At 49.5% G+C, this 19,480-nt stretch overlaps 3 protein-coding genes and 1 pseudogene across 9 annotated transcripts in view; 2 read left to right on the plus strand and 2 right to left on the minus strand.

Moving 5' to 3' along the window:
* The window catches only part of LOC309799286 (centrosomal protein of 78 kDa-like), a 659,089-nt pseudogene that overhangs the window by 510,846 nt on the left and 128,763 nt on the right, over nt 1-19,480 (plus strand). The window lies entirely within an intron of this gene.
* Nucleotides 1-19,480, plus strand: part of LOC309801411 (uncharacterized protein) — a 126,444-nt gene that overhangs the window by 96,606 nt on the left and 10,358 nt on the right. For 2 of the 6 annotated variants that reach the window (XR_014293583.1, XM_082616249.1), the window contains 2 exons: nt 6,085-6,210; nt 6,473-6,571. The exons of 1 other annotated variant lie outside the window; for it this stretch is intronic. Coding sequence is in view for 2 of the 5 variants with exons in the window: in XM_082616249.1 (XP_082472375.1) it covers nt 6,085-6,173 (89 nt within the window). In the remaining 3 variants the exon portion in view is untranslated. Of the gene's footprint in view, nt 1-2,957; nt 4,411-4,446; nt 4,476-6,084; nt 6,211-6,472; nt 6,572-19,480 lie in introns of those variants that run through there. 3 more of the 6 variants (XR_014293581.1, XR_014293582.1, XM_082616250.1) reach the window with 3 other exon arrangements.
* LOC309801036 (NUT family member 2G-like) lies at nt 6,761-14,351 on the minus strand (the record flags this gene model as incomplete). The annotated part of the gene is given in 7 exon segments (XM_082615455.1): nt 6,761-7,009; nt 7,013-7,777; nt 8,075-8,142; nt 9,338-9,741; nt 10,556-10,729; nt 11,641-12,355; nt 14,310-14,351. Coding segments are annotated over 7 exon segments (2,391 nt in total). The 5' UTR covers nt 14,326-14,351.
* Nucleotides 8,000-9,194, minus strand: LOC309801409 (NUT family member 2G-like). The gene has a single exon (XM_082616245.1). The coding sequence runs from the start codon at nt 8,982-8,984 to the stop codon at nt 8,583-8,585; it is 402 nt and encodes a 133-aa protein (XP_082472371.1). The 5' UTR covers nt 8,985-9,194; the 3' UTR covers nt 8,000-8,582.

A 19,480-nucleotide genomic window follows, 5' to 3' on the forward strand; every position in this document is an offset into this window, starting at 1 on the left:
GTGATGAAACTTCTGAGAAGTAAAGAAGGGCCACCTAGATAATGGAGTGATTAGTAGGAACAGGAATTTACTTTTACCCCTATGCTGGAAAGGCAAAGTTAAGGAGAGGGTTGTAAAGGAGTCCAGGGCCAGGTTAAATGATCATCAATGGCAGACCATACCAGTTCTGTCTCATTGGAGTTGGAGCCGTGGAAGTTACACAGTTGCTGCTGGAGAATCTTCACAAAGTAGAGGAAGAAAGGGAGAAATCTCGTAGCTTATCCCTAAACTCCCATATACCATCAGTTGCTTCTTTTTGGCTGCGCCTGATCAGAAGTAAGCTTCCTGTATGAGTCTGCTATCATGTGATACAAAACAGATTCAAGAAGGAACAGTGACTACATTCAAGAAAAAGCAGTCCAAAACTAGTATTTTTGCTTGAATGTTGTGCAACAGTCTGTTTTCTGTATTTTTTCTAACTTTATTGAGATGTAATTGACATATGGTATTGTGTAAGTTTAAGGTGTACAACTTGTTGGTATGTTACATGCTGTGAAATGATTACCACAGCGGAGCTAGTTAACACAACTCCATTACCTCACATAAATACCATTTCTTTTTTTCCGTGAGAACATTTAAGATCTACTCTCTTAGCAACTTTAAAGTATATAATACAGTTCTGTTAACTGCAATCACCATGCTGTAGATTAGATTCCCAGAAATTCATCTGCTAACTGGATATTTTACCCTTTGGTCAACATCTCCCCATTTCCTCCAACCCCAACTCCTGGCAACAACCATTCTATTCTCTGTTTCTCTGGGTTTGGCTGTTTTAGAGTCTACAATTTAGTTATATCATACAGTATTTATTTTTCTCTCTCTCACTTATTTCACTCATCATAATGCCCCAAGGACCCATAAATGTTGCAAGTGGCAGGATTTTCTTCTTTTTCATGGCTGAATAATATTCCATCTATGTACATACCACATCTTCTATATCCATTTATCCATGTATGGACACTTTGGTTGTTTCCATTTCTTGGCAATTGTGAATAATGCTGCAATGAACGTGCAAGTGCAGATATCTCTTTGAAATAGTGATTTCATTTTCTTTGGATACATATATACCCAAAGCAGGATTGCTAATATATGCTAGTTTTCTTTTTAATTTTTTGAGGAGACTCCATATTGTTTACCATAGCGGCTGTACCAATTTACATGCCCACCAACAGTGCACAAGGGTTTCCTTTTCTGCATCCTTGTCAACATTTGTTACCTCTTAGTCTCTTTGAGGTGATATCTTGTTGTAGTTTTGATTTGCATTTCCCTGGTGATTAGTGATATAGATCATCTTTTCATGAACCTGTTTGTGATTTGGATGTCTTCATTGGAAAAAATTTTATTCAGTTCTGCCCAAGTTTTAATTGAATTGTTTGAAAATCTATCTATATCTATATCTATATCTATATATCTATATATAGATATATATATATATAGCCATTGTATGAGTTCCTTATATATTTTGGATATTAACACCTTATCACATACATGATTTGCAAATATTTTCTCCCATTCTGTAGCTTGCCCTTTCATTTTGTTGATTGTTTATTTTTCTGTGTAGAAGCTTTTTAGGTTGATGTCGTTATATAACAAGTTGTATAACAAGTTGTATATAACAGGTTATATAACAAGTTGTATTTCTCTTGGTGATTTTAAGATTCCCTTGTTATCTTTAACGTTGACATTTTAATTTTGATATTTCTTGGTATGGATCTCTTTAGGTTGATCTGCTTTGGAGCTCTCTGGGCTTCCTGTATCTGGATGTCTGTTTCTTTCCCCAGGTTAGGAAAAGTTTTCAGATAGTATTTCTACAAATGTTTTCTGCCCCCATTTCTCTTCTCCTTCTGGAGTTCCTATAAGGTGAATGTTATTCCATTTGATGTGCCATAAATCCCTTAAGCTATATTCATTATTTTCATTCTTTTTTCTTCCTTATTCTCTGATTGGATGAGTTCCTCTGACCTGTCTTTGAGTTCACCTATTCTTTCTTGTGCTTCATCTACTATATTTCTAAGTTCAGTTATTGCATTCTCCAGTTCTGTGACTTCTATTTGGACCTTTCTTATATCTTCTGTTTCTTCGTTGAAGTCCTCACTGTTTTCATCCATTTTCTTCTGAGTTCAGTGAGCATTTTTATGACCATAACTTTGAACTCTTTATCAAGTAAATTACTTATGTTCATTTCATTAAGATTTTTTCCTGAGGTTTTATTTTGTTCTTTTTTTGGAGTATAGTCCTCTCTTTCTTCATTTTGCTTGACTCTCTGTGTTGGTTTCTATGCATTAAGTGAAATAGCCACATCTCCCAGTCTTGAAGAGCTGTGTGACAGATGAACCTTGTCATTTAACCCTGTCTACTCTTGGTTGCCTTTCAAACCTTTGTGATTGTCTAAGCAGTTTATTTTTAATAGGCGTGGCACACCATCCCAGCAGTTGAGGGTGTGCCAAGACAAATAAGCATCCCAAAGGGGAGGATCTCAGGCAGCACCTAGATTCAGGTTGATAGGAAGCCAGAAAATTTGGTAACAGCTTTTAAAGAATGCAAATATATTCAGTCTTGTGAGATTGCAAGTGTAAGCCCTGCTGGGCCCCAGAAGCAAGCAACCTGAAGGCGTTCCCTGGGGAGCAGTCACAAGAAAACAGTGCTTCAGATAAGTGTACAAGCTGCATTCTGGGAGATACCAGTGAACTGTAGTAAGGCAGAGTGAGGGTGGAAAGATGGTACCCCCAGGCTACCTTCCCTGAGAGCACATCCGTAGCCTCTAGATGTGTGCTGAACCTGAAGCCTGCTCTTAAGTCTTGTCCCTACTAGCAAATAGGCCTTTTTCATGTAAAGGCTGGGGCTGTGTCTCAGTCTAATTTGTAATGGTACATCCTGGGGTGGTATCCTGCAAAGAACTGTCTCTCCAATTGTTACAGTCCCATGGGACCCAGAAAAGAAATCCCTGCTGGCCTCCAGAGCCAGGTGATCAAGGAGCATCCCCTGAGTGGAGGCCACAAAAACGGGATCTCCCGTCTTGGAGATTCTGGCTCTCTGGAGCACATCAGAAGGAAAGTGTGAAGATGATGCTTACTGGCTGGAGTGAGGCGGTGGGAAGAGTGCAAAGATGACACCATTTGAATAAAGGGAAAGAGGGAAAAGAAAAAAAAAGAAAAAGAAGAAGGAAAAAATATATATATAGCAAGACAGAGGAAGAGCAGGGAAGAAGGAGCCAGATGGCTGGAGCACAAAGTTGTCACCTGCAGGAAAGGAAAAAGGGGAAAAAAAGATGGCACCTTTCAGTTTTATCAAGGCAGAGAGAGCGCAGGAAGATGGCACCCGCCAGCCTGTTCCAGCAGGCCCCTGTTTCTCAGATTAATGCTTTAAAATTGGGAAGTGAATCTCTTTCACAAAAAGTCAGAGTGCTTTTCAAAGGGCTGCTTCTGCACTTGGCCCTCGGGCAGGTGAGTCTGTGCACAGGCCCTTTAAGAGCTGTTCCTCAGTTCACCACAGCCCTGTGGGTCTCATGGGATGTGCCTTGTTGGTCTTCAAAGTCACATGTTTTGGCGGTCTGTCTCTCAGGTGCCAGCCTTAAAATTTGGAGTGCCCAATGTGGGGTCCAAACCCTTCACCTCTCAGGAAGAAGCTCCAGGTTTTGAGTTCCTTCCTAATTGTGTGTCTCCACACCAAGGATGGGGTTTATGGCAAAATTGTGTCTCAGCCTTTCCTACCTGTTTTGATGTGGTTTCCCTCTGGTTTTCCTGATGTGAAGGGGTTGCTCCACCATCTTTTAGTTTTCTTCAGAGGAAATTTTTCCATATGTAGCTGTAGATTTGGTGTGTTTGTGGGAGGAGGTGGGTTCAGGATCTTCGTCTGTTGCCATCTTGAACTGGAACCTATTTAATATGTTTTAAATTTTGGGTTTCAATCGTTCAGTTTGTTACTAGTATATGGAAATATGATCAATGTTGGGTATTAATGTTTATGTATTGATTTTATATTCTGAGATCCTGCTAAAGCAAGTTATTATAATTTATTATGAGTCTACTTATACATTCCTTGGAATTTTCTATGTAGACAATTATGTCATCTGTAAATAATGACAGTTATATTTCTTCTTTTCTAATATGTATGCCTCTTTTTTTCCTTTTCTTGCTGTACTACACTAACTAGAATCTAAAGTGCTAAGTTGAAAACTAAGATAAGAGTGGACATTCTAACCTTGTTTTTGAACTCAGGGAAAAGCATTCATTCTTTCACCATTTCATGTGATGTTAGAAGTAGGTTTTTTGTAGATGTTCTTTATTAGGTTGAGGTAGTGACCTTCTGTTCCTAGTTTTCTGAGCATTTTTAATGTGAAGGGGTGTTGAATTTCATTAAATGCCTGTTCTGTATTAATTGGTGTGACAGTATGTGTTTCTTCTTTAGACTCAATATGGTAGATTACATTGATGATTTTTTACCATTGAACAAGGCTTGCATCCCTGGAATAAATTCCACTTGGTCATAGTCTATTATTCATGTGGATTCTGATGGTAGGTATTCTTGTGGATTTCTTCTAGTAGGGTAAATTATGGTTCCTCAAAAACGTCCGTGTTTAACCCCTCCTATAACAATATGTGAACGTTACCTTGTATGGAAAAATGGACTTTGCAGCTGTGACTAAGTAAAAAATCTTGAGATGAAATGATCATAAATTTTTGGGGTGGGCTATATATAAACACAAAGAGCTGTATAGGAGGGCCACAGGAAGAGTCAGAGTTGGAGAGACCATGTGATGAGGGAAGCAGAGATTAAAGTGATGCACTTTGAAGATGGAAGAAGGGACTAATTCCAAGGAATGCAGGCAGCCTCTAGAAGACAGAAAGGGAAAGGAAACAGATTCTCCTGTAGGGCTTCAAAAGGAACAAGCCCTGAGACACCTTGACTAATATCAGACTACTAAGCTGCAAAAACTTTCTTTCACAAAGGGTCAAGGAGGGCTGGGAGCACATATGTGCTGCCCACCTGGACAGAGGAGGACCTGTGAGGCTGACCTACAGATTCTGTGGAGGTGGAGAGACATGAGCCCCTTTCCTCTCCACGCTCTTTGCAGGGTCCAGCAGAGAGTCAGGCCACCTGTGGAAGCCTGCGGCCCCAGTATTGCATGCTGGTGGTGTAGGGGTCGTGTTCAGGGAGTCTCTGTTGTCCTAACACCTGCCTGGGTCCTGGGGAAGGAATCAGAACTCAGAAGCAGGAGAAGAGCCTTTGGCCAGCAGGGGAGGGGGGGTGAGGCCCAGGGCAGGTCCATAAAAGATCAGAGCATCTCAGTGCTTTAGGAGGAAGGGGCTTCAGAGGTGGGCCAGCACAGGCTGTGACAGAGGCTAAGCAGACTGGGAGGGGAAGCACTTCTGGGAGACAGCAGGGGTCTACTCCCTGCCCCTCATTGTTTGCTCCTCTCACTCTAATGAGCGGGTCATTTCCCCTGCTCTGATGAGTCGAAGTCTCTGCCGGCACCCACAGGACGGTGACTGAGGCCTCCACACTCCTCAGCATGGATCCCAGCTCCCACTCAGATCTGGGGCCACAGACACCTCTCCCACCCCCTGCTGCCCCTGTGAGCAAGCTGTTCTTGTGAAACGTGGTCATAGTTTGTTAGGAGGATCTGTTTTCTATGGGGATACAAACCAGTGTTGATACCAGTACACACACATGTCCAGCCATGGGTGGAAAGGGAAGGGACAGTAGTTCTGGGGTGTCTTTGCAGACCCGTAGGCCCCTAATGCCAGTCCCCACAGCCACAGCCAGATGGGTCCTCCTCCCTCAGTTGAACGAGATGCTGCTGCACAGAAATCCCACAAGTTCCACAAAGGGGCCCAACTGTCCTTTCCCTTATACACACCTTTAACGGGTGCCCCATGAATTTCCCCACACCCATTCCCCTTGTAGCACCCTCATTAGGATTAAGAGGTAGCGGCCTCCACCACTCTCCACATTGCAATAATCCCAGTGGGACTAGAGGATGCTCCCGCTACGATGAGGCAGACAGTCCTGTCCCCATGGCCAAGACTTTTCCTCTCTGGTCAGGCCACCCACACAGGAAACCCTGGATGAGCGGAGGGTCATCCCAGCGCCGTCGCCTGGCCACTTCAGGGAAGCAGAGAGAAGCTCCATAATGACAAGGGCTGTCTCCAGGCTCCATCCTAGAAACTGGTGAGTGTCCAGAGGGCGGAAAGGCACAAAAGCAGCTCTGCCTCCCCAGAAGGTTCAGGGATGCAGCAGATGGTACAGGTGCCCCAGAAGGGCCCTAGCCAAGCAGGCGTTAGAGAAGGGCATGATGAGGGGGTCCCTGGGGCAAGTGAGAGCTGTGCGTTCCCAGGAGCAGCCTGAGGAGTCCTTGTCTATGTGGAGGAAAGGTGTGGCCACCTGTAGATCCAGAGCTCCTGTGACCTCCCTCAACCTTCCTTCCTCTCAGGATCGCTCTCTGTGGAGCAGCTCAACACCAACAAGATGACAGTGGCCTGAGAGCATTTCCCACAAAAAACGATCTTTGTTCACAATTTACATACATCACTCCAAAGGTCCTCCTCCCACCCACACCTGGCCACACCCACCTCCCCCACCTCCCTAACCCCCCACAATCCCGCTCCCCCTCCCCACCCTGGTGGTCCTGCCCACCCTCCCTTCCCCCCACATCATCCAGGATCAGCAGTGGGAGGAGGAGGAGCCCTAGGCTCCCCTGGAGGGCTGGCCCAGCTGTTCCCTACTGGCTGCAGTGCTGCTTCTTCCTCCACCCACGCTTCTCTGTGACAAACGGGTCACGTTTTCTCTTTCCGGGCTGTGAGGGGCGAGCCAGCCCCAGAGCCAAGGCTGGCCTCCCAGAGACGCCGAGGCCAGCCCCGGGGATGGGCAGCTTCTCAGCAGCGGCTGGGCGTCCACACAGAGCCCACTTCCTCGACTTGGGAGCGGCTGGTGGAGCTGGGCTGAGGCCTCTTCTCTGAGAGGAGGGGGCCTAAGGAGCACTCTGGGCCCCCCAACCTCCAGGGGAGGCCAGGCCTGAGGCACGCACAGGACTCTGGGACAGCCAGAAAGGCAGCAGGCTCTGCAGAGAGCCAGAGAGGAAGGCCAGGCTGGAGAGCTCCTCGTCGTCCTCACTGGACCCGTCCCTGGGCCCTCGGGCCTCCCGAACAGGAGAGGCCTCTCTGAGAAGAGATGCATCCCTGGGTCCCAGTAGAGGGCCAGTGCGCCTTTGATCCTGGGGAGGGGAGGGCCGTCCGGCCCGGAATGGAGAGACCTCCTGATGTCCTCGACAGGGAACAAAGACTTTGGGCCTACACAGGTCAGTGTCTGTTTGGATGAGCCTATGAAGAGCCTCAGAATCAATCTCTGGTGGGCAGGCTTCATCACTGACCCCTAGATGGGGGTCTTGGTCGTGCCTGTGGGCACCTTGGCCGGCGTCAGACTCGGAAGGACTTGAGCGCATTCCGGGTGCACTGTGACTCGGGGCTGCCCGCACACCGTCGTCCTCTTTCAAGGCCAGGAGTCGTTTCTGCACCAGCTGGTAGGAGGGAGGAGGACAGTGACGACTCCACACACACGTGTGAGAGGAGGGGCACTGGGCAGTGGGACAATGGCCCTGGGGGGCAGGAGGGGACGGGCGACCCCAGGACTTGAATCCAAATACAGACACTGTGGCAGTCCTGCCATCCTCCTGCACCTTATTCCCAGCTTTGTGTCTTTCCCACCCCTCCCAGATCCCCATCCTCTCCTTCCTTTCACCCTGCACTGCACCCACCCCAGAACGGGCCCTTCCGCATGCCAGGCGTCCCAAGCAGGGGAGGGATGGACAGTGCTATGTGGCCCTCCTGTTCTGGGGCCCTACCTCTCCCCTGTTCACTGGGGTCCCTCCGTGCCCTGGTCTTCCTGGGTGTCCCTTGTGTCGCCTGTTCTACCGGGGATCCCTCCCTCCTCTGGCTCCCCGGGTCATCTGGGTTCCCCTGTCCCCTGGATCACCTGGGGTCCCCCTCCCGTGGGGTCCCCTGGCTCCCTGAGTGTCCCTCTCCCTCCCCTGACTCACTTCTTCTGGGGTGAGCCCTTCCTCCTGCTCCAGCTCCTTCTCTAGGGCCAAGAGATCCAGCTGTGGGTCTGGGGAAAGCAAATATGCCAGGAATCCAGGGTGAATGACTGCCTCCACCTAGAACAGAAAGAAGAGGCTGTGAGCATCCTTGGCCAGGAGTGGCCTGTGAGGCAAGAAGACCAGGAGGGAAAGTGAAAAGCAGAGACCCACCCCACTCTCCTCCACAAGGCAGGGATGGTCAGCACGCACACACACACACACACACACGCAAACATGCACATACACAGTCACACACAAAAGAGCACATATACAGAGACACAAACACAGACACAAAGGCATACACACAGATAGACACAAACATATACACACAAACATCTGCGTAAACCTCCCCTAACACCAGGCTCAGGAACAAGGAGCTGAGCTTAAGTCCCAACGGCCTGAGCAGAACCCAGATCTTGGGTGCTGAGCGTTCCATGCCCTGGCATCTTGTAGACCCCAGTCTCCAGGCCTAGCCTACTTTGGTGACAAAGTCCTCCTGGGAACACAGCTTGTCAATGTAGCTTAAGAGATCCGGGTCCGAGTAGGTGCCGTCCTCTTCCTGCTGCAGCTCATTTCCGTCCTCTCCCCATTCTCCATCTGAGTCGCCTGTGGCTGAGTGGACAGGCCCCACCAGCGCCTCCATGATGTCCATATACTCCCTCACAGCCTCAGGTGGAATCTCCTCGGGTGCCTTGGGCTCCGGGGGTCGCTGGGACCTGTGTGGCTTCGGGCGGGAGGGCTGGGCGCTGGGGCCGGACATCCTGGGAGCACAGGCTGAGGCAGAGCAGGAGGAAGGGAAGGAAGGTGAGGGGCTCCCGGTCCACCTCCTGACCACCGAGCGCACGCTGGTGAGGGCATTGTTGGGGGACATTGATGTGGGTGTGGGGGTTCAGGGCCACCTGAAACCTCATGCACAGTTGGAGGGGGGAGGTAAGGGGGGCATCTAAGAGAGTCACATGTAAGGAAGTGGGGAACCTCCAATTTTCCAGGGGTGTCCCCATCAAGCCCACTTCTTAGGCAGACTTGGTGTGCAGTCCTTTGACAGGGAGGTGTGAGAGAAGTTACAAAATTGACCAAGTCAATACCCCGTCGTGACAAAGGGCATCTGAGACCCCACCCCCGCACCCCCCGCCTCGGTGGCTGTTTTGCTTGAAAGACCAGTGCCCCTGTCTTGAAGGAAAATGATCCACATGGGAACAGTGGCCAACCCTAGGCCCCTGTTACCTGTGCGTTCAACTCCAGTGGGAACCTGGGTGGCTGGCTGAAGGCCCACTTTTGGGGCTGGGGGCCCCCGAGGATCCAGCTTCGGTGGGGCTGGAGGAGGCAGGCCCTGCGCGCACTGCATCCACTGCAACTGCTGAATCTGCATCTCCTCCTCTGCCTCAAATTGCATGAACCTGGGGGGTGACGGAGGCACAGGCCACCCTGAGAAAATGGCCTGGGTTCTGGAGCCCAACAAAGGCAGCCAAGAATGAGGGATTGGGAGAGGATGTGCCTTGGCGCTGTCAAGGCCCTGCGAGGTGCTGTCCACAGCAGAGAGCTGCTCCTGGAACTGATACAAGATCTGGGACCCTTCCTGCCTCACCAGCACTGGAGAGCATTCAACAGCATAGACCCAGGTCGCTGCACTGAACCAGGTCAACGGGACACATGGCTGACCCAGGGGGTACCCTCCTCATGCCCCCCCGTCCCCATCCAGAACCACATGAAGGGCTGACAGCCAGAGTCTGGAACAGGCATGTGTTCCCCACAGGGGTCCTTGCCCGAATCCAGGACCCTGGGTTGGGACTGAGAGTCCTGGAACATAGACCTGGAGACAGGGCTCAGGACAAGCTGGACGATGTGGATGCTGAGCTTAGAGGACAGGCCTTCCTTTCCTCTGAGAGGCGCTTGTTTGTTTGGCTTTGTTTCTTAAACCAAGGGGATTACCGTGGAGCAAACACTGGAAGGGCCAGAGACCTTTGGACTGACGACAGCTGGCTTCCCCAGCCCCTTCAGGGATGCCAGGGTACCCACTCAGTCCACTTTTCATGAGGAGAGGGGGTCCCAAATCTATGTCAGTGGCCGCCGTCAGCCACCATTAAGGAAGCAGCAGGCTGGTGGGTAGAGCTCTTTCCCGGCCCAGCCCATATGGCCAGAGTTGGACCCCTACTGGACTCACAGCTTCACCCTGCCCCGTCCTGAGACCTTCATGTCAGGGCAAGGGTAGGTCAAACTCAGGGGAGGGCAGAGCTCCTGGTGGAGGAAGGACAGAAGACCCAAACTCTCAAGGTGAGGGAGGGGTTTCTGGAGGACTGTAGGGCCTCTGGGCTGCGGGGTCCCTGTTCCGAGCGACAGCCCTTCTCCTTTGTCCTCTCTGATGAGCACCCCCACGGCCAGACCCTGCCCTCACCCACTCGCCTCACCCTCCACGCAGCCCCTGGGCCCAGGACGCTGACTCACTTTTGCGCCATCTCGTAGTAGATCATCCGGTCAGAGTTGCTAATGTGCTGCCATTCCTGCACGGCCCTGCACAGTCCCTCCTCCAGCTTCATGGTCGGCTTCAGGCGGGCCAGGGATCGAAGCGCTGGGCTGTAAGCACTCGGGGTCAGTCTCTGTGCCCAGGCCAGCCCCCACCTGCCTGACCCCACCCGCCAATGTGGACCACACATCACTCAACACAGCATGACTGAGCCACAGGAGGGTGAGAGGCAGGTGTCTGGGATGTGGCAGAGACAAGCCTTCCCGGCTACTGCCGTCACCGCCTCACACTCCCTCGAGGATGACCATCCACTCCCAGGCCAGAGCTGGGACACTGTGCCTTGGGGAGCCCTTTTCCTCTTCAAGGCTGCCTTTTCATAATAAAAATCACTATCATCAGTGAGGCGTGGCATGTGCCAGGCAATCTGCTCATACTTCATAGATTAGCCCAAGGAGTCTTCTGCACGGTCCTCTGAAGTGTGATTGTCCCCTTTTTACGAGGGACCGCAGGTTTAGGATGGAAATGCCTGCCAGGCTCACAACTCTAGCGGGAGAGAGCCCACGCCCTTAGGAGAGCTCTACCATCACCCTGTTCCTAGTGGAATTCTCCACATCAACGAAGTCCAGGCGTGCATTAAGCACACTCCTGGGCCCCGCCCTCCTCCCCCTCCTCCGAAGTGACCTCCCCCGGCCATGTACACTCAAGTCCTGTATGAAAGGAGACGGCAGCACAGGAGAGTGTGGCATCCACTCCTTGGCTCCTCAACTTAACACCACGACCCTCTCTGACTGCAAGTCTTCAGACCATATTACATTGAGAATCATGGAAGAACAAGCTGGCTAGACTCACAGGGGGGTGGGGTCAGTCGAGATAAGGCACATTTCAGTCATGATGTCAGGGACTGGCAGGCTCGCCCGTATGGCCGACAATGTGCCTTCCCATGGCATGGACATCGCCCTCACACCTTGCTTCCAGGATCCCTAGAAACCTAACCTGCGAGCCCATCCCCAGTTCCTCTTTATCTAAGAGCTCCGATAAGCTCACGACCCCCTGAGCGTTCACTCACATAAGAAAGCAGGAAAGAGCTTCTGCATCAGGACTCTGGGGAAGGTGTCTCCGGGCCAGTGGCTTGAGGCGCTGCCACCGTCGGAAGTTACTGTACACGCTCTGGTGGTTAGAGCAGTCATCCTGCGAGGCGTAGGGCTGGTTGGTGTCCAGGCTGCCCTCCCTGGAAGTGCCATGTGGCCATGGCCCAGAGTTCACTGGGCGAATGTTAGGGGCCATCTGGGCAGCTGGTGGTGGAGCTTGAGGAGGAAAGCCTGGGGTCCAGCCTCCTCTGCCAGCCTGAGTAACTCCAACAGCTGGAGCAGTCACAATGGTCTCCATCGCAGGGGTGGCTAAGAATATGGGTGCAGGACATGCAGCACTCACTCTGAGGGCCCCTGGAGCGCTCAAGTTGAGGGGGCCCTGAGGAACGATAAAGGTCTGAGTCTGGGGGGCCTGCACTGGCCTCCCTTGTGACCTAACTTGTACAGTGAAGTTGCAAGCCCCAGGGGCACTGGGGCCACAGCCACCGTTAGCCACCAAAGGCATCCTGGGGAAAGCTGGCAGCAGCAGGCTGCTGCCAGGAGGGAATGCGGGGGCGATGAGAGGTGTCAGGTGCTGCTCCCAGGGTGGCCGGTGCTGGGTGCCAGGAATGGGTGGAGGAAAGGACACTGCCATGAAAGTAGACAAGGAGGCACCGGGGTTCATGGTGACATCCGTTCCCAGCACTGCAGATGCTGTTGAGGCAAAGGAAAGGAGTGAATGGAGGAGGAGAATGGGCAAGTGGGACTGAGGCTTTCTGCGGCATCAGAGTGTAAATCACAGATGAGAGACACTTGGACAGGGGAAACTGCAGTGGGCAAATGTCTTCAAGTGATTTTCATGCCCTGACCTCCAGTTGAGAATTATTCCACTGGTGACCCCACGCCCATCCACCAAGCTCCCTGACCCCTGCCTGCCGAGAAGAAATTGCCTCAGCAAGCACTCACTTGGAGAGCCTCCCTAAGGCACACCCTGGCACCTAAGCCTCACAGGCTGTCTCCCAAGACCTGGAGCTGTGTGGACATCCGCTCTGTGAGAAATGCCCCTCAGCTGGCGTACTAGCAGGTAGGGGCCTTCTGCAAGGTAAGTTCTAGGCCCCCAAAGGCCCTTTGTGGACAGGCACTGTGTAAAATATTAGGGCCCCACCTCCTCCTCAGTCCTCCTTTTCCTGATGCTCAGTATAAACCCCCTCTTTCTTTCCTAGCCTCACAAAACAAAACAAAATGCTGGAAAATCTCTCTAATGGAATCCTGATACAAACCCATGACACTGGCCCAGAAAGCACCTGCATCTCAGAACAACCCACAGCAGATACGTAACATGGGCCAGGTCCTGCCACCCCCTCCCCAGTGCCCACTGTCATCAGTCACTGTCACTGTCATCAGTCAGGAGTTCTGTTCCTAGGGGCTTGGGGTGGTCTCAGAAGTAGGCGCGTGTCCTTTAGATTCTGTCATTTCACAGCCAGTGATGGCTGCAGAGGATTAAACAAGGGCCAGGGAATTGTCATGTTACATTGGTCGTGGGAGTACAGACCGCCTGTGGTCCTTTCCCTTCCAGCTCCCAATAACGGAGAGACAATCTGAGATGCAGGCATAAGCCAGATGCCATGGCGATCAAGTTGTCTGAAACACATCCCCGTTCAGGAGAACAAAGTACACACCACGGTGCACCTAACGAACCAGAACAGATGTCATAGGACGTTTAACAGTAACACAGAAGATCATCTTCCTGATCCTGGGCTACACTCCTTCCCCCTTTAAAAGAGGAAGCAGCCTTCATAGACATTCCACCCGAACCAACCCCACTCCACATCTGTTCCCTGTCCATGAAGGAGTGACCTGAAATAGGAACAAACTCTTCCTCTCAAGGCAGCCTGAGGGTCCACCATGAGATACTGGACAAGATGAAGTAGGTCTGAAGTACTGCCATTCCACAAAAGGAAGAACAATTCAGAGCAACTCAGAACCTGAGCCCTCTGTTGCCTGAAGTTACACGTAACGGTTGCCCATCCCCTGTTGAATCCAAGGCAACAGTTACCTGAGCTGAGAAGTGAGCTCTGGGCTGGGAGGAGTGGACGAGGTGTGGGCTGCGGCAGTTAGAGTAACCCCCTGCCTAGCTCTCGGAGAGGACACTTCACTGCAGCTGTGGCCACACACAGCCCCATTGAATAGTTTTCTCACCAAGACCATCTCTCCCCACGGCCCCCTGAGATACCGTATGCTCCTGTTTAAATCCCTTTGAAAGATATGGTGAGGCAAGCTTCAGGTGCCTCCGGAACACAATACAGCTCTAGGCTTTCCTCATGACCCTCCCTGTGTCACCACCAGGACATCACACACATCCTTACACACACGTTTCAAAGTGGCTTGTCTCCCTTCTAGAAAGAATCAAACTGTCTGCTGCCATCCTTTCTCCATAGCCAGGGCAATTCCTCTTGATCCACCTCCAACGACCCCTCCTCCCCAGGGCAGTCTCAGGTTTCTTCAGGCTCCCCAGTCTCCCCAGGTGAAATGTCCTTTGTGCGTCCAGTGCTCTCTTCTCCCTCTACTTCAGTCCAACTATGTGCCCACAGTTAAGTGTAACGTGTGAACCCGAAGAATGTGAGGATGGCAGGGTCTCTGAGAACACACCCCCAGCCTATAGGCTTACCTCCTATTGAAGCCATCCTGCAGGCTTGGGCACGGACTACTGCTGCCTGGAAGCCTCAATGAGCAAAGTCAAGACCAGGAGCCAGAGAGCGACCTGCTTCAGCAAACGCTCGGGATCCAAGTCAACGAGGGACACGTTTGAAAGTAAACAGGAAGATGCGGGCTGAACCGTTCTGCGGTGGGGGAGGGGCAGAGGGCACGTGGGTCGGGGTGGCGTGCGCTGGGGGGACATTCCACGAGGGATCTGGCAGGTAGGCAAGAACCGGAAGTTCCTTCCACCTCCCACAGTGGCAACACAATTGGCGTGTGCCTCTTTAGGCAGTTTATAAACTGTTGTTTTGATTCACGGCACCGAGTTTGAGCATGACAGTCCCTTCCTTTCATGTCTTTATCCATCAACCTAGGTTTTTTGTTTTTTGTTTTGGTTTTTTTTTTTTTGCGGTACGCGGGCCACTCACTGTTGTGGCCTCTCCCGTTGCGGAGCACAGGCTCCGGACGCGCAGGCTCAGCGGCCATGGCTCACGGGCCCAGCCGCTCCGCGGCATGTGGGATCTTCCCAGACCGGGGCACGAACCCGTATCCCCTGCATCGGCAGGCGGACTCTCAACCACTGCGCCACCAGGGAAGCCCTGGAGCTTTTATAATGAAGGAAAACTTAAATGATTTGCAACCAGTAACTTCATACTAGAGGAATGGTGAGGCAAAATATTGTACCCAGGCACTCGAGAAAGGCAGGCTTCCTTGTTGTTTCCTCCCTTTGTTCAGTCATTCAACCAATTATTTACAAGATTCTCACTCATAATTCTGATACAGTATTTGAAGGACTCTTCTCAAGGCCACTGATACAAAAATTGCACTGTGCAAAAATTAGCCAGTCCCAATTCTGCAATCACTTTTGTAATACTTCAAAATCCTACACCCCACAGACAGAGATAATCAAATTAGACCAAATCTAAATTGGGAAGACCAGTCACAGGAGGGAGTATCTAAAAGTCCTTTGGATCATGATCTCTGACTATTCCTGCACAGAAGGTGGGGGCGGGCATTGACTACTGACAAAAAACATCTCTGGACATGCATCACAACACTTAGAAGACAGTTCATTTCCACTCAATCACGAAACATTAAAGAAACGAAGAGAGACCATGTTTGTGTCTTGTGGAGTTTTCAAGTCTGCACTTGGAGGCGCTTAGTGCTGTTACAGGTGAGGGGTCTTCAGAGGCATCCTGTTGAGTGAGAAACGCTTCTAATCTTGCATTTGACCAGAAAGCGGATCTGATGACTGACGTCTCTTCGGGAAGTTTTACAAAGTCAGGGCAGTGAGTCGATCCCGCTACTGGTTTTGTTGATGTTGTTGTTGTTTTATTGTCAACTGAAATTCTGCAAGATATTATCAAAAAGGAGGGAGGGAAAGTCAAATTGTTCCCATACTACCTGTTGAAATTGGCCCAGATTGTCAACTCTTTCTCAAAATTATTTTTTAAAAAAACCCAAAACCGTACAAAGGAAACACCTGTCAACACTGAGAAAATATATTCCAGTAGAGTAAGTGCGTTGGAAAAACTCTAGGAACGGAGTCAGGAGCCAGTATCTTAAGAGTGTTTCCCAGGTCTGAAATTCTTTGCTAGCATTGTTCTTTAACGGAAACTTCAGGTGTGCTAGGAAAAAGGACCTACTGTTTTTTGAAAGGCATTAACAAGAACCAAGGAACTGCAGTCCAAAGGGCATGAAAGTACTTGTACAGCGGAGCTCTCCAGAACTCTTTGTAGCTAAGTGCATGGGTTTCACGAGTGCAATATAAAACTCACGAGTGCACATTTCACAAGAGCTGGTTTTAAGAAGAGACCGTCACGAAGGTTCCCAGCGAGGAGCGTCGCCAGAGAAGTTCCGCAGCTTGCCCGACCCTGCATTTCTGTCCTCTCCTGCAGAGACCTCCGAGGCCCGCGCACCCCGCGCCTGCACGCCCGCGCATTCCTGCGCACGCCCACTGGGGCGGGGCTCTCGGGCACGCGGACCGCCGTCCTGCAATGGCTCCCGGCGTCTGTTGGGGCAGTTTGCTCCGGAAGGCAGGAGCGCATGCGCGAGCGCGGAGGGTGGGGCCCCAATGGCTGTCCGGCGGGGGAGGGGCCTGTCATGGCGGCCTCTAGAGTCAATTCTAGGAATCCTGAGGTAAGGGGTACGGGGACTTTTCACCCCTCAGGTGTCACCGCTCTGCGCTGTTGTTCACCCTGTGGGTTATTTGTGCCCTTGTCCCTGTAAGGAGACTCCCCACAATGTGGATTCACGCCCCCATAGAGCTCGATTCCCTTGAGATGTTTACCCCAGGATTATTGGCACCACTGGGGAGCCGGCTGCATGAAGGGTTCAGTGATTGCGGGGCCTACAGTGGGGGGTACATAGCGTGTGCGAGCTATTAAACAGGTGCCGTTCTAGTCTGCGCGTTGTGAAGAGTACAAAAGCTAGAGGGAAGTTCTTGCGAGTTGAAAACCCTCATCTGGTTCTGAAGGTGTAGCTCAGGTGATTGGAAAATGAGTGAAGATGGAAGGAACACACTCATCGTTTCACTAGTGTCTTCCTTCTTATCATAAAAACATCAGTCAACACTGATGTTCAAACTGCATTCTTTTGTCAGTGATGCGAGCAACTTTGCTGAATGTGGTAATAAACATGTATTTGTAGTCTGGTGTCAAATCATGATTGATTTGCAAGCATAGATGGGGTCTGTACATATTTAATTGGTTGGTGGGAATCTGATATGTAGTCAAATGTGTGGGTTGGTTTTGTCCGTGGATATTTGTGTTTGAAGGGAGGTCATGCCTGTGTTTTTGTGAAAGTGTGTAAGAGTGAGTGTTGTATTTGGAGGGTGTTGTGATGTGACGCAGGCATACTCAAGGAGTTGGTGGTTAGGTGTTTGTAATTTGGTGTTTGGGGAATATGTTTACATGTGTTTTTTTCACCCATGAATTTGGGGATTTGTGTGTGGCTCATGGTGGATTTGGAAGGATTATCTGCATATGCATAAGGGCAATGTCAGGAAAAGTAATGGTGTATATTACTTTGGGTGTCCAGTCTGTTTATTTTGTATATTTGGGGAATGTAGGCTGATCATTTGTATATTCAGGGCATGTTGTATGGTTATGGGGTGTTTGTGGGTGTGCATTTTCAGGAGCTGTCTGTGTATATTTGGATGTGTAGAGGGCAAGTCTGTGACTCTTTTATGGGGCTGGTGGATGTTGAATGTGTAGGTATGTTGTGTTTGTATGATCCTGTATTCTGCAAGATGGCAGAGTTAATTCTGTGTGAGAGGTTGGGAATGTGGGGTTGTGTATACGCCAGTAGTGTGGTACTGTATGTGTATTTGGAACAAAGGGCGTATAGGGTGACATTATTGCCTATTTGTAGTGTACTGGGTAATTGTGGTTCTATTTGGGACTTGTGGAGAGTTGTGTATTAAATGAGTTTGTGTGTGTATTCAAGGGGCATGGCCACTTGGAGGAATATTTGCTGAGGCTGTGCATTTGTAATTTTCAGTAGGAGCCTCTTAGGCTTATGTATTTGGGGAAGTGAGTATATGTGTATCTGATAGAGAGGTGGGGTTCTATGTTTCTACAGGGAAGATGGACAATTGCATTTATATGTATTAGAACTATGTGATACGGGTATTTGTTAGTACTTGCATATGTGTGAGCTGGCTCCTGATAGCTAGGGATAATTTGATATATGGAAGTTGTTTCATAAATGGTTTGCTGGAGATATTTCCATGTATCTTACTTGTGTATTCTAATCCGTGTGCGTGTCCATCATCAGGTGCATGCATTATCAAAGTTTGATCATAAGGTATGGAGTTGTTAGGAGTATTCAAAGTGTATTTCTTTGGAGAACGCTAGGGTGTTTATACATGTGTTTGGTAGGAGTAAGAGGTGGTCTGTCTATATATTCAGGGTGAGGGTAGAAATATATATATACACACACACATATACTGTTTATATGTTGGGGTAGTGGTGGGGAGCTTGTATTCTGGAGAGATAGCATAATGTATAGTGTTTGGGAGGGGATCCATATGATCAGGGGTTAGGAATATTTGCATGTGTGTGTCCATAGGTGTGTGAGAATTGTGTATGTATCTTAGTAAGACTGCAGAGGTTGCCGGTGTTTTTCTGTTTTGAGTGTGTCTGAGCATTTGGGGTGTATACTCATGAGTAGTTTGTGGGTGTGTGTATTTGTGATTTGTGAGTGTATCAGGAGGATTAGAGTCCTCTATGTGTCTATTTCAAACTGTAATGCCTGAAGAATTTAGTGGTGTTGCTTGTATGTGTGTTCTCAGTATTAGTGAGGTGGACTTATATATACAGTTGACCCTTGAACAACAAGGGTTTGAACCACACGGGTCCACTTATAGTGGATTTCTTTTTCAGTAAATACTACAAGACTACTACAGGATCCATGGATGCAGAGCCACTGCATGGAGGGTTGGCGCCCTAACCCCCAAGTTGTTCAAGGGTCAGCTGTATTTGATAAGTATAGGTTATTTGTGTCTGTGTGTGTTTTTGAGATCCTGGGGCTTTTTGGGTATGTATTCTGCGAGATGTGAGAGTTTAGTCTGTGTGTTTGGAAACAAGTAGACTGTGTAGGTTATGTGTGTGTGCAGGAATCCTGGAGTATATGTATTTTAGGGCTGTGGGATTGCATATGGGTCTTTTTTGGGGTTGCACATGAGACAGTTGTGTAATTGGTGAGCCTGTGTGTTTAGGTACTCAGTGTGTACATCTGGATGGCATATTGGTTGCACATGTTTGTTTTCAGGCCCATGTTGTGTGTGTATATATAGTTGTAAGAGTGGAATGTGAATATTCAGGGTGAGTAAGGTTTCATCTGTAAAAATTTAGGTAGTAAGAGGTGGTCTGTTTGTGTATTTATTCAGGGTGAGGGTAGAAATGCACGTGTGTGTCAGGACATATATATATATATATATATATATATATATATATATATATATACATATATGTATATGTACAAACACATATGTATATCTGGTATCTTTTTGGTTATATATCTGTGGTGGGAGTTGAGGGTTCTACTTGGGGTGTAAGTGGAGTCTGTGCACATATTCACAGGAAAAGGTATGGGATGTGCTGGAACTGGTTCATAGTATCTTGGGAGAGTCAGTGGTGT

This window comes from Mesoplodon mirus, assembly GCF_964341445.2.
Source record: "Mesoplodon mirus genome assembly, chromosome: 3".
NCBI classification, from domain to species: domain Eukaryota; kingdom Metazoa; phylum Chordata; class Mammalia; order Artiodactyla; family Ziphiidae; genus Mesoplodon; species Mesoplodon mirus.